Raw genomic sequence first — 14796 nt, 5'->3', positions numbered from 1 at the left:
AAACAGATTCCATGGCTGAGTGAGAATCTAAACGTAGATCCAGAGGCGGAGCTACCAGGGGGCCGGGGTGTGTGCATTAGGGGCTCGCAAGGTCTCATGGGAAGTATAGTTCCCACCAGGCCGTTTTCGGCCTGAAGGGAACAGGCTGCTTCTCCAGCCTGCACTGTTCATGGAAGGTAAAAGTGTGTGGGGGGGGGGACACAGAGTGTGCACCGGGCGCACTCTGGCTCAGCTACGCCTCTGTGTAGATCTCTTGGAGTCTAGTCTGATACTCTAACCACTGTACCAAACTGGCCCTTTAAACATTGTGAGGTTTCTAGTTGACTAGAGAAAAATTCCACTTGTTCTGTCCCCATCTCCTCTAGTGATGAATCACAAGGCAACAAATACAATGATTTGGTGCTATTTTACAGAGTCTACTGAGGTCTTGTCCAGACGTTCTGCTTTTGGCAGGACAGTCCCGCCTTCAAACAATTTGTTATTTAAATTGTCACGATTTTGGGGAGGCTGCCGCACTGCCTTCTGGGGCGCAAGGCAGTGCGGCATTCTCCCGCCCGCGCGGCCGCAGGAGCACAGCCTTCTGGGGCTTGCCGTTTCCCGCCCTGTGAAAGGCACGCGCGGCCGCCTACCCCCCGTCCCGGTTCACAAAGGTGACCATCTGGTCACCTTAGTCTTGTCACTGCCCTTAGTGAAATAAAATGTAAAATTAATCTACAGCACGGATGAATCGATCAAATGAAGTCTATAATCTAAACACACATGCATTATTTTGATTCTCTCAAGTGATCTGTTTGGTGAACTTAAGATACAATTCAGTAAATTAAAATATAAGGTTCTGAGGGGGTATCACTTGAGGGACCGGGAGTAAAAAAATCCCTGCCTGCTCACAGTATAGTAGGCAGCATTTCTATACCAAACACTCAAACTGCATTTTTAATTCGGGGAAGTTTAAAAAGTAGATTGCGGGCAGAGGTGGGATCCAACCAGTTCTCACCAATTCTCTAGAAGTGGTTACTAATTTTTTCAGAGTGCCGTGAAGGGGTTAGTAAAGCAACCTCCCTGCCCAATAGGGACTGGAAGTACGTGTGTGCGGCGGCGGCACTGTTTGAATCCCACCACCATCGGAACCTGTTATTAAAATTTTTGGATCCCACCACTGATTGGGGGTCAATTCATTTCAGCCACAATATTCAGATTCCACCTTTCTCCCCACCAAAGGAGCTCAAACACAAAATATGCATGAATTGAAAAAAAAATTGGGACAGCTCAAAACAGGACACATCTGCCTACAGGAGAATTCGGAACTTAGGCAATCAAAGCCCAGCAATCAGTCAGACAGACTGCAGCCAAACAAGTGCTAGCATTTTAAGCACATTTTTCCCTCTCAAAGTAGCACCAATCCAAAACAGCAGCAGCTATGTCAAAGCAAGACACTGAAATCGCAGCATTTTTGTTTACTGAAAAGAACTCTAAAGAAGCATCTGCCATTCGCCAAGTTTAGCATTTGCCTTCACACTGAGACATTTCAAAACATCTGTCTCATTCAACATGGCTAAAAAAATGCAGCTTGAGATTTAAAAATACAAATGCAGAAGAGGACATTTAAGTTTGCCACAAGGAACGGTTTTAATTGTGTTGTGGGGCCCAGCTGTCACCCTCTGCTGCTAATCAAAAGATTCTTATCTCCGAAAGGAGATAAGAGCAGAGGAGATAAAGAACAGAAAAATTTCATATCATCTTAGAAAGGGCTTAGAAGGTCTGAAGGTGCCCCAGGATACTGCTGTAAACTTTCATTAACATTCACAGAGAGAAGAAAAGAGTTCAGAAACAGGAAGAACATCCCCGCCACAAGCGGAAATGCTTTTCTTTTTCACTATCTTTGCCGAAACTCAATATTTACTCTTTCCCCTACTTAGGTCTCCTCACAAACACATGTTCTAGTGCTACCCTCTCTTTCAGTCTCTACCGCATTGGAAAGCTTTCATGGTTCTCACTCAGACGCAAAGTGATTGGGCCTTTTGGGGCATGGCATCAAGATTATGGCATGCTATTTATTTACTATTTAGAAAATTTATATACCAGCTCCCCAGTGTCCTTCATGCATCATAAACCACCATCAAAATTTCAGTATCACTAATGCCATTAACCATACGTCCGTTCTAAGAGATATCCAGATTTTCATTGCTGGAAGATGCTTAAAGCTATGAAAATGGAAGAAAGTACACCAAGGGCTAGTAGGTCTTGGAGGTTTGCTAAGGTAGTGGTATCTAAGTTATATTGCACCATACATTATATAGCTTTATACTGGCACTAGCGGTTAACACTAGTATCACTAGTAAAATCTGTTACACACTGTGTCTTGTGAGAAGGGAATGTTTAGTGGGGTATATATTGTCCATGTCCCACGGTGGGGAACCAGTCAGTAAGTGTTTGGGTGGAACCTGCTATGCAAAGGTGTGGTTGACTGCATTCCATTGTGGGTGGGGTTTTTAGTCCATTTACATTCGTATTCACATTTGAATTCCTGCAGTAGCAACAGTATTAGAAAATGCAGGGTGCAGTTCTTTGTCAACAAACCTAGCATGCCCTTGGCCTTTGATTCTGGTGTTTTTAAGTACTGGTTGGCAAGTTTTGTTAATTCTCAGAGTCTCTTCCTCCTTGTTGAAGTTGTCTTGGTGTTTGTGGATTTCAAATAGGGAGGCTATTGAAATCCACAAACAAAAACCTCTAAGAGACATAGCTCCTCCCTCTTATTAGTTGGTTGCTGCACCAATCACAGAACAGGTCAACTTACCCAATCAGAGTGCTGTACTCATCTCAAGGGACCCCTGTGCATTTTTGTAATTTAATGTTATACAATTTATTTGGTTAATTTATTTGAGGAAATAAATCGTGCAAAGGAATGCTAGCTTTGTCCTTGCAGTGCATAATCATCTTCAGCTTCATTGTACTCAGTCTACCAAGTACTGAACAGCACCGTTATAAAAACAAAAAGTCATCTCAGAAAAATAAAATTATGAAAATACAGATTAGCATAACTTACTTAAAAACCATGCATTAGCTTGTGAACACAAGCTGAACATCAGCATATGTTGAAATTGTTAAGATCTGAGACAGAGGATTAATTCACTTGAAACAAAATTCAGCCCCCAGCGGATGAGCTTGACTTCTTGAGCACATGGAAGACAGTAAGCTCAAGATCTCAGACTCATGAAGTACATGTGCAGGGCTTAAGGGGCAGAGGGAAAATGTTGTCACAGGACAATGAACAGAGAGTATCTACCTACAGTCCCCTGAATAAACAAAAACATCTAAGTAAAGAATTTAGAGGCAGTTTCTCTCAGGGAAGAAGTAGTAGTTTTTACCCTCCGTTTCTCTACCACAAGGAGTCTAAGTTGCTTATAACTTCTTTCTCTCCCTTCCCCTCCCTACAACAGACACCTTGTGAGGCAAGTGAGGCTGAGAGAGTTCTGAGAGAACTGTGACTGGCCCAAGGTCCTCCAGCAAGCTCCATGTGTGGACAAGAGTCCACCACTCTTAACTACAACACCATGTTGGAAGGATGGGCAACAATACCCACGTCTATAGCATCTCAGTTGCCCTTGTTCGAACTGTGCATCAGACCCTCCACTGAATCCATGGGATGTGCAGATCCCAGCAACCCCACCCTCACTGGCAGAGAGTCTGGCAGCCTCTTTGGCAACCACTCAGAGCCTGGCACCCCAATTGCAGGCTCAGACAGAGTAACCAGCTAGGACCCAACAATACAGTAGCCCAGAGAAGACAGCAGCCTCCACAGCCTCAGCAGAACCCAGAGTGGGGCCAGAGAGGTCTGCGCTAGGCAAAATAAGCTCTGTAGCAGTCCAGGTCCAAACATCCAGCCTTGGGAAGACCAGATAAAGTAGGGACAGGGATTGAGGACAGGTAGCCTATCCCACCCAAGCCCTGACATAACCAACAGGGCAAGAGGGAGGCCAGCTGGGGCAGGGAGCTATCCAGCAGCCCAATAGGAGGAAAGCGGGAGGAGCAAATCACCACACTCTCTGAGAGAGGTCAGGTATGTTCAAAGAAGGGGCGGGGCTATTTGGACCTTTAAAGAAAAAGAAGAGTTGGTTTTATACCCTGCTTTTCTCTACCATAAGGAGTCTCAATGCCATTTACAAACTCCTTCCCATCCCCTCCCTACACCTTGTCCCCTCCTTCCCTTCCCCTCCCCACATCTTATGAGGTGAGGCAGACAGAGATCAGAGAGAACTGTGACAAGGCCAAGGTCACCCATCAGCCTTCACATGTAGGAGGCAGGGTAAAAAACCTGGTTCACCAGATTAGAGTCTGCCAGTCACATGGAGGAATGGGGAATCAAATCCAACTCAACACCACTACTTGTTCCTGAGGAAAGACAAAGAGGAGAAGAGGATACAGCTATGATGTGGCAGGAACTACGGTCCTGAAAAAAGCTAAAGGGATAAGGTGGTGCAACCCCCTTGCCTTCCCCATTCTGAGACCTGGGGAGACTGCCTGGGAAACCCAGCAAAACAGTGCAGGGTAAGCCAGTAGAGTTGGAGAAAGGGGAGCCTCCCAGCCCTCATGAATTTTGCAGTAGGGGAAACAAGGTGAGGGCCTAAAAATCATGCACAAAACATTTCACTACTGTGAGCGTCCACAACAATCTCAAGTATTTAACTTGCATGCAACATCCTTACCATTTGGAAAAGATCCTACAGCTGTTGAAGGAACACCAGCATAAATGCCACGGAAGCCTCCAGCCTTCTTAAATCCTTGGGGACTTTGCAGCCTAGTTTTGACAGTATCCAAAGGGAACAGTATCAGGTCAACACACATTCCAGCGAGTCCTCCAGCCTTCAAAATATAAAGGAACAAACAGACAACTGCATTAGTAACAAACAGAAAGGCAAAAACAGATGCAGCTGGGCAATGGACAGAAACTGTTTGAGAATTCACATGTGGCGCAATGGATTGTAATTTTAGAAGATGGGAAGCAAAAGTCCAATGTCATTAAGAAGGCATGGAATCAACGAACAGACTTCGAGCACTCGTGGACACCTAAATGTGGCACTCATGGACACTGTGACGCTTCCCACTGGTTTTCCTGGAACTCATTGGTTTCTTCCCAAAAGTAAGAAACAAACTGGGTTTACATAAACAAATCACAATCTATTACGTACATATGACAGATGGAGGTTAGATTATTGGACTAGCATTTTGAGGACAGTGGCGAAGCTACAAGGGAGAAGGGGGTGCGCTGTGCACCGGGCGCATGACTGGGGGCTCAGAAAATCGCCCCAGGCCCCTCCCCCGCCCCCGCGGTGCCTCCCACCCCCTTCCCACACTTACCTTAGTTCCTTTCCTTTTTCTTGAACTTTTTCAGGCTGCAAAAGGCCTGTTCACAGTAAAAACAGCCTGAGGAACTACAGTTCCCAGGAGACCTTGTGAGCCCCACAAGGTCACAAGGTCTCCTGAGAAGTATAGTTCTTATCAGGCCGTTTTTACTGTGAAGAGGCCTTCTGCAGCCTGAAAAAGTTCTAGAAAAAGGAAAGGAACTAAGGTAAGTATGGGAAGGGGGGGAGCCGAAAGGGCCCAATGGGGGGGGGGAATGGGGGGCGGAAAATATAGAATGCGCACAGGGCGCAGTTTGGCCCAGCTACGCTTCTGCTTGAGGACCCAGGTGTGAATCCCCAATGCGCCACAGAAGCTTACTTAGGTGACCACAGACTCTCAGCCTACCCTGATTCACAGGGTTATTGTGAGGATGAGGCGTATGATGTAAGTTACTTTGGGTCCCCATGGGATGGATGTTTAAATATGAAGGAGGAAAAACCAAAAGCGAACACAAACACGCAGCCCAGTGGCTAAACAAAACTGCCTCAAGATTCAAACGATGGTTTGCTTAGCCCTTCAGGTCACTGGAGCCATTTGAGTAGCCCTAACTAGCCTAAACTTGGAAGTTAAGCAGAGTTGGCCATGGTTAGTACTTGGGTCTCAGTCTCAGGTTGCAAAGGCAGGCAATGGCAAAACCACCTTTGGTCATCTCTTGCATTGAAGGTCCCCAAATGAGTCACCATCAATGAGCTGTGACTTGACACACTTTATGATTATTATTTACAGGTCATTGTATACACTTGTCTTGCTTACTTTGAATCCTTTGCCAGCAGTTTGCCCCTAGTTTTGATTTCACCAGTGTAGCCAGACTCTTAAAAATTGAGGTGACAGGAACAATTGCTGCCTCAACTACAGAACACCAAACAGGAGAAGTCAGCAGGTTGCTGGATCGTTATTACAGGCTGAGCAGAAATGCTAACTCTGCCCAGCTCCTCCCTTGATACTATCTTACAGTTCTAAACAACTACTTCACTAGTTGGTAATGGTGAGTTAAGAAGTGGCTAGAGATGACCAAGCCGGGAAGTCTGATGAAAGCTGGCTTCCTTTTCCTTTGAAGACCAGTATGAGCCTTTTGGGCAGGGTGGTCAGCAAATACTGAGGACATTTGCCAGACAGACTATCGCATGGCATCCTTTAACAACATTTTCTCATATAAAGCCAGCAAGCAACACAAATTAACAAGTTGTTCCCTTCCCCACCCCCAAGCAGCCAAATATTCATCGAAACATTAATTTGGCTTGAAAACAACGGAGACTGTTTTCAACTCACGTGGTACTGCTTAAAGCTTGCTTTGATAACAGCAGCCAAGTGAAGCTGTACTCCGTTCTGCTATTTCTTGTTATCCTATTCAAGAGGTGCTCAGTAGCTACAGTTGAAATTTAAATCAATAAGCTAATTACTCTTTTAATCTGCTCGGCTATTTTGCATGCATTGATTTCCTCTCCCGCTCCCTTCCACCCCCCCACCCCCCGTCCCATACCCTCCTAGCTCCTTTTCCATCAAAATTCTTATCTCCAGCAAATGATTAAAAAGAAAAAAGAAAATTGATCTGATTTCAGCCTTGCCACCTGGCAAAAACATGAATCAAAAGTTACTAATTGCTTCTTTGGATTTCAAACTTCTGTATCTTAAACACAATTTAAATTCATGAAGTAGCTAATGGAGCATCTGCCAGGGAGTGCAAATACCTGGATGACTGCTCCATCTGTGGAAAATAGTAATGATTGGCGGGGTGGCGAGGGCAAAAGAAAATAGACACCCTCTCTCAATGCTTCATCTGCAGCTTTTAAGGTTGGCCACATAATCCTACTCTTACATGTGATCTGAAACACAATTCAAATGCATCCTGCTATTATTAACGTGCCCTGTGAACGGCAGTTGCCCGCAGGCTATATGTCAAGGACCTGTCACCTCTAGAAACACTAGAGAGGTGCAACAACTCAGTTTGCACAGGTAAGATCCAGAGCCAACTGCCCCATCGTCTCTAGACAAAAGGGTATTGGACAGCTCTTGGAGAGCTCTGCGGCAGCTTCCTAATTACAAATTTGCATCTTACCCACGGGGGAGGTGTCATGGCTCTAGTGGCAAAGCATCTGCTTTGCTTGCAGAAGACCCCTGGTTCAATCCCTGGCCGCTCCAACCAAAAAGATCAAGTAGTAGATGATGTGAAAGACCCATACGTGAGACCCTAAACAGCCACTGTTAGTCTCTCTGACCTTGACAGCCTAATAGTGTAATTCAAATATAAGGTGGCTTCATGCGTCCAACTGAGAAATGGTAATAGCCATATTGATTTTCTTTGATTGTTATATTAAATACATGAACATACATAAAAGCAATTATCAGTTTGGCAAACCCCAAAATTTCATTACTAGACAACATGCCTGCTGCTTCATAAAGATAGTCACCTTTTTACCATTCCTGTTATCATGTCCACATAGTTATTGGATAGAGGTGAATTTGTATCCCTTGTCTTCAGGTTTTTTTTCACTCAGCCAGATTAAAAAAAAAACCCTAAGCCATGGATGCTTGAATTAGCAATAAGACCTAATGCAAAATACTTACACAAGCATTTTCTTGTATAGGTGCACAAACTTTATGTAGGACAGAATTAAAGCTACAGAAATGAAATAAATAGCCTGGCATGGACCTGGCAAAGTATTGTTTGAGGTTTGCAAATTCCTACCAAAAGCACAATGTACTGTCCTGACCAATTGGGGGAGGGCATAAAAACAGATGGGACTGACAAATGGATGATAAACTCTCATTGTTTTGCTTTTTTAAGTAAAGGAAGATAAAATAGAGGACAAGTGGACTGGGACCAGGGTGGGTTTGATTTAAATTATAATTTAAATTTTCATTGGTTTAATCTTACCACCAAATGTCCAGCCGCTGATGGTGCGGAGAGTCCAGCCGCTGATGGTGCCCCCTTCCGCTGGCCCCCTTCCGCTGGCCCCCTTCCGCTGGCCCCTTTCGCTGGCCCTTCCGCCGGCCTCTACATCTGGGCCTATAACATCTATCTAGACCTACCGTTCTCCCTGGGGGTGGAAGAATTTAATATTAGGCACCGGGCGCCACCTACACCTATGCCTATATTTATTTTACATTTAAATGCTAATGTTTAGCTAGTTTTCGCTGCTTTTATAAGTTTTAGCCTATTTATGATGTTTTAAAATTGTATTTATTATCTGCTGTACACCGCCCAGAGCCCCTCGGGGATGGGGCGGTCTAGAAGCCCAAAGTATAAATAAATAAATAAATAAATAAATGAAGGTTTTGTTTTTAGAATGATAACTTTTCAGATTAGTTTTTCGGTTACCTTACTGATTTGGTTACACTACTAGAAATATATCATAAACTGTAACACACTAAGGAATTGAATGTCAGGACAACGAATCCCTCATTGATCAGTGTTTGTCGGCCCAACATTCGATTGCCCTCCCACAGAGCCCTCTTGCCTCCCCAACAGCCAGGCCGGGTGGCAGAGCAAATGCCCGGCACCTGCCTCCCCCCCCACCAACTGCCAAGCGAACAAGCCCTCCCTGCTTTCCCTCCCCACCCCCAGCAGCCCTCCATGGGCCTGTCCACCCCTCCCCACCACCCCCAAGACCGTCCTACACATTCTTTTAGACTGTAAGTTGTATAATTGTGAATGCCAATTCGAGATTTTTCCCCTATTGATGAACCTGAAAAGCTCAGTTCAGTCCTGTGTCCACTTTCTGTTAGAAGATTTCTTTAGAGGTAGCAAAATATTTGGCAGAGGTATTCAGACTGAAAAACCAGAGAACTTCAGATGCTGATTTAAAAAATTTTCATTTTAATACTGTGTCTCTTGCATGGGTTTGCAGTTTTTTGTTTGCTGTTTTGTTACTTAACTGGTATTGTGTTTTCTGATTTGTACATGATTATTTGTATCAATAGGAGTATAGTGTATCAATAGGAGTATAGTGTCAAGATCGAGGGATGTAATTGTACCTCTCTATTCTGAATTGGTTAGACCTCACCTAGAGTATTGTGTACAGTTGAAGAAAGTTTAGATTTATATCCCCCTTTCTTTCCTGTAAGGAAATTCAAAGGGGCTTACAATCTCCTTCCCCTCCCCATCCACCCCCAACAAACACCCTGTGATGTGGGTAGGGATGAGAGAGCTCTGAAGAACTGTGACTAGCCCAAGGTCACCCAGCTGACATGTGTCGGAATGCACAAGCTAACCTGGTTCACCAGATAAGCCTCCATAGCTCAACTGGCAAAGCAGGGAATCAAACTCAGTTCTCCAGATTAGAGTGCACCTGCTCTTAACCACTACACCATGCTGGCTCTGGGCACCACAATTCAAAAAGGATATTGACAAGCTGGAATGGGTCTGGAGGAGGGCAACCAAAATAGTAAAAGGTCTGGAATCCATGCCCTATGAGGAGAGACTTAGGGAGCTGGATATGTTTAGTTTGGTGAAGAGAGAGTTAAGAAGTGACATAATAGCCATGTTTAGATATTTGAAGGGATGTCAGGTTCGTGAGGGAGCAAGCTTGTTTTCTGCTGATTCAGAGACTAGGACCAGGAGTAATGGGTTCAAGGTGCAGGAAAAGAGATTCTAACTAAACAGTAGGAGGAACTTCGTGACAGTTAGGGCTGTTCAACAGTGGAATACGCTTCCTCGGAGTTTCCTTCTTTGGAGGTTTTTAAACAGGCTGGATGGTCATCTGTCAGGGGTACTTTGATTGTCTGTTCCTGTGAACTTGATGGCTCTTGTGGTCTCTTCCAACTTTATGATTCTATGAGACATGGCGTCATACTCGCAAATACGCAAGATCCGACTTCTACGATAAAAATTTCTCCCCTCGCCCCAGCAATTTTTCACTTACGAGACGCTTTCACATTTCGCCCCTCACTTCATCGTTACGTCATTTGCTTATTTATCTCTAACAAAGTTTTCAAACACAACATACTTACCGTTAAGGAGGCCAAAAACTCCCTCCGATCCATGTGCATGCGAGACTTTAAAAAGGCACAGCACACACCTGAGTCTCGCCGCTCATGGGCGCAGCCATATTGCAACCCTCCGCTCCGTCCACGTCTGTCATGTGATCAGTACTTGTTTTCATTTTGCCCGGGTAGACTCTTAGAGCCGTGCAGGCGTCTGACGCATGCGCAATGCCAGCGAGTGAAGTTTCTTCCCTTTCCTTTTGCTTTGGGAACGTGGGAAGAGCTGCTGGCGCATGCGCACTGCCTTTGCGATTGGGAAGCTTCTTTAAGGAAATGCGTCCTCTGGCGAATTTCGCCTCCAGTTTTGCAGCTGTATCATAAACAGAGTAGGATAATCTCATTCTTCATAGGATGAGGCTGTTAATCTTGCATACATGTCGGTATTTTCTTCTCCTCCCTCAAGGGGTTGCCAACAGGCCTGGAGAAAACTGTCCTGTGTCCCTTACATAGAAGCTTAATGCTTGGGAAGTCAATGATATCCCATTAAACCTGTATTAAAGGGATAAGACCTGTTAGCAATATTTGTTCCCAGCTGGCTACAAAAAGGGAACATACTGTTGTAGAAACTGGAAAGTTAGCCAAGTTGCCAATCTGATCCCTAAAACCCTTGGCGTGGGAGGGGGGAGGTGTCCGCAGAACCATTTAAACTTAATCTGCAGGTCTTAATTTTGTTGCTAATGTATGCACCCAGATGTGCATTTTTCTTTTTAAACATCTCTCCTTCAAAATGCCTGTCACTTGTTACAGAACCCTGCAAACAACCCATATGTGTTATGTTCATTGTGTGAGTACTGGAAATATTTCAGGACAATTTTCATCCTGCTATACCATAGTTGGGGGAGTAGCCAGGTTTCAAGGCTGGCTTACTTGTCTATGCAATGTTTCAGCACCCCACAGGGGCTTAGTTCACATATCAGGTTTCAAGACTTGGCAACACAACTTCTAAATATAGCTCACTGGGGAGGGCAGAGTTTGTGGAATGGAAGGAGGTAGTTGAGGATGTGATGTCATAGAACCCGCTATCTCATTATTTCCTCTCAGAGGATGAATTTCTGCAGTTTGGAGATCAGTTGTTAATTCTGGGAGAAATCCAATTCTCAACTGGAGGTTGGCAACATTATCCACTCAAACTGAAAAAACTCAAAATTCTCTTCACTGTTCCATTGCTTTTCTCAGTGTTGAGGAAGAAAAAAAGTACTCTAGAAAAAATCCTAGAGTGTCCATCTTTTTAATCATCTTAAATTTTTGTTTATCCTTTACTCAGTAGCATACCCTGTGGCAAGGTGTTTGAGTGGGCGGTGGCTTCATCTTGGATGAGATGGACTATCTAGACCAGTGGTTCTCAACCTTCCTAATGCCGCGACCCTTTAATACAGTTCCTCATGTTGTGACCCCCAACCCTAACATTTATCCATTTTACAGATGGAGAACACTGATGCAGAGAGTCTTAAGCGACCCCTGTGAAAGGGTCGCTCGACCCCCAAAGGTGTCCCGACCCCCAGGTTGAGAACCATTGATCTAGACTCTTTTCAATCTGGATTCAGTCCTGGGTTTGGGATGGAAATGACCTTGGGTGCTTTGACCAATGATCTTGTCCAAGAGAATAACTGGGAGAGTTGATTTTCTTGGACCTCTCAATGGTGTTCTGTACCATCGATTAAGTTACTCTTCTGGAGAGGCTGGTTGGGCTGGGAGTAGATGGCACCATGCTTCTGTAGTTCTGCTCTTATCTAACTGGCTAGTTTTGAAGTGCTAGGGAACTGCTACTCAGCATTTGGCATTTGTGGTATGAGGCCCGGCAATGGTCATCTTGCTCCTCATGTCGTAACAAAAATAAAATATACGGTCCAGAAGCCCTTGAGGATGGCCAAAGTTTTGACATAGGCCAGGCAAGACACACACACACACACACCAAGATAATTAAAGAACTCAGTTGATGTACACCACTTTGTTTAAGAACATAAGAACATAAGAACAAGCCAGCTGGATCAGACCAAAGTCCATCTAGTCCAGCATTCTGTTTCCTTTTCCTTTCATTAGTCCTTTTATTAGTCCTAATTCTTCCCCCCAGCATTTTCAATGAATGCCCCCTGGTTCTAGTATTGTGAGAAAGAGAGAAAAATGTCTCTCTGTCAACATTTTCTACCCCCTGCATAATTTTGTAGACTTCAATCATATCCCCCCTCAGCCTCCTCCTCTCCAAACTAAAGAGTCCCAAACGCTGCAGCCTCTCCTCATAGGGAAGGTGCTCCAGTCCCTCAATCATCCTTGTTGCCCTTCTCTGCACTTTTTCTATCTCCTCAATATCCTTTTTGAGATGCGGCGACCAGAACTGGACACAGTACTCCAAGTGCGGTCGCACCACTGCTTTATATAAGGGCATGACAATCTTTGCAGTTTTATTATCAATTCCTTTCCTAATTATCCCCTGCATAGAGTTTGCCTTTTATTACAGCTGCCATGGGCGCATTGAGTTGACATTCCCATGGAGACTATCAACTAAGACAGCCTAAATCCCTTTTCTGGTCTGTCAGACTGATAGCACTGACCCCTGTAAGCGTGTATGTGAAGTTTGGATTTTTTGCCCCTATGTGCATCACTTTACATTTTGCTGCTACCTTGAACTGCATTTGCCATTTCTGGAGCCCACTCACCTAATTTATCAAGGTCGGCTTGGAGCTCTTACAGCAATCCTTTGTGGTTCTCACCCACCCTACATAATTTGGTATCATCTATGAAACTTGGCCACCACGCTACCCACCCCTACTTCCAGTGTCATTTATGAATAGGGTTGAAAGAGCATCTGGTCCCAAAAGCGGATCCTTGGGGGACACCACTCCCGACATCTCTCTCCATTGTGAGAACTTCCCCATTTGACACCCACTCTTTGTTTCCCTGCTTCTCAACCAGTTTTTAATCCATAGGAGGACTTCCCCTCTTATTCCTTTCATTGCTGAGTTTTCTCAACAGTCTCTGGTGAGGAACTTTGTCAAAAAAGCCTTTGGAAATCCAAGTAGACAATGTCCACTTGTTCACCCCTGGGTCCACATGCCTGTTTCTACACCCCTCAAAGAACTCTAGTAAGTTTGTAAGACAGGATTTTGCTCTCTGGCAAAAGCCATGCTGACCTCCTTTTCTCAGCAGGTCTATGCTTGCTTCTACATGCTTTATAATTTTTATTCCTTTTAATGATAGATTCTACTAATTTACCAGGAACAGATGTCAAACTGACTGGCCTGTAATTTCCCGGGTCCCCCCTAGATCCTTTCTTAAAGATTGGTGTGACATTGGCCATCTTCTCCAGTTCCTTCAGGGATGGAGCCTGATTTCAAGGGGATAAGGTATTTTTGCATATTAAAGTGAGAAGATCAGCAATTTCATGCTTGAGCTCTTTTTTAAGAACTCTTGGGTGAATGCAATCTGGGCCAGGGGATTTGGTAACATTTAGTTTATCAATGGCTGCCAGAACTTCTTCCTTGTCTACCACTATCTTCGCAAGTTCCTCGGATTCGCCTCCTAAGAAGCTTGGTTCAGGTGCAGGAATGTTCCTCACCTCCTCTTGGGTGAAGACAGATGCAAAGAATTCATTCAGCTTCTCTGCAATCTCCCTGCCATCTTTTAGCACACCCTTTGTTCCTTTGTCATCTAACGGGCCTACCGCTTCCCTTGCTGGCTTCCTGCTTTTGATGTACTAATGTACTTCCTGCTTCTGATGTACTACTTCCTGCTTTTGATGTACTTTTGATGTACTTCCTGCTTTTGATGTTTCTGCCTGATAGATAATTTCTCCAAGGAAAGGAGATTTAAATACCAAGTGCAAGCTGTTAGCTTTTTGTAACAAGGTCTGATGTAATGTTTAAGGGAATTTATTAATTTTGCTGAAGGTGTAAAAAGTTTGTTTAAATATGTTATATGTTAGGAAAGATGGACTGCTGAGAATATCTGCAGGCCCCAGACAAAGATTACTTTAGAGCCTGCTCTCACAAGACCAAGACTGAACTCAGTTCTCCTGTGAACAGAAACCATATGATTTGCCTCAGTCCCCAAGGGTGACCACAGTCCCCAGAAATTTTGTGCCCCTGGTACACCAATTTAGAAGGGGCCAAGTTTCTGATACTGAATAGTCATGAATAGCTAAATTAGATGTTGCTGTCATGAAGCCCCTAATAACCTTGAAGAAACTGTTAATAGGGAATATGAAAGAAACAGATGGACAGTAGCTTAAAAAGAAAACACAGAATGGATGCTGTTGAGCCACCTTGGGCTTCTGCCGCTGTTACGCCCAATTTGCAAAATTATTGACATTGAGGAGAACTGAGGCATTTCAGCTGCCTAGCCTTCTGCCAATAGTCTGGAGAAATGAAATGCTGGTAGGTGCGTTCTGTTTCAGTTCATGTTGAATGCATTTGGTAT

At 44.4% G+C, this 14796-nt stretch overlaps 1 protein-coding gene across 1 annotated transcript in view; it reads right to left on the bottom strand.

Moving 5' to 3' along the window:
* The window catches only part of SLC25A26 (solute carrier family 25 member 26), a 132996-nt gene extending 122529 nt beyond the window's left edge, over positions 1–10467 (bottom strand). Inside the window, exons 1-2 of the mRNA XM_048491712.1 lie at positions 10351–10467; positions 4704–4860 (exon numbers count right to left, since the gene is read on the bottom strand). Coding sequence (XP_048347669.1) covers positions 4704–4860; positions 10351–10389 — 196 coding nt within the window. The 5' untranslated portion in view covers positions 10390–10467. The remainder of the gene's footprint in view (positions 1–4703; positions 4861–10350) is intronic.
* Positions 10468–14796: the final 4329 nt, after the last annotated feature.

The sequence above is a fragment of the Sphaerodactylus townsendi genome, linkage group LG03, assembly GCF_021028975.2.
Source record: "Sphaerodactylus townsendi isolate TG3544 linkage group LG03, MPM_Stown_v2.3, whole genome shotgun sequence".
NCBI lineage: Eukaryota > Metazoa > Chordata > Lepidosauria > Squamata > Sphaerodactylidae > Sphaerodactylus > Sphaerodactylus townsendi.
The sequence above is the reverse complement of the archived record's forward strand: the minus strand, read 5'-3'. Positions and strand labels throughout refer to the sequence as shown.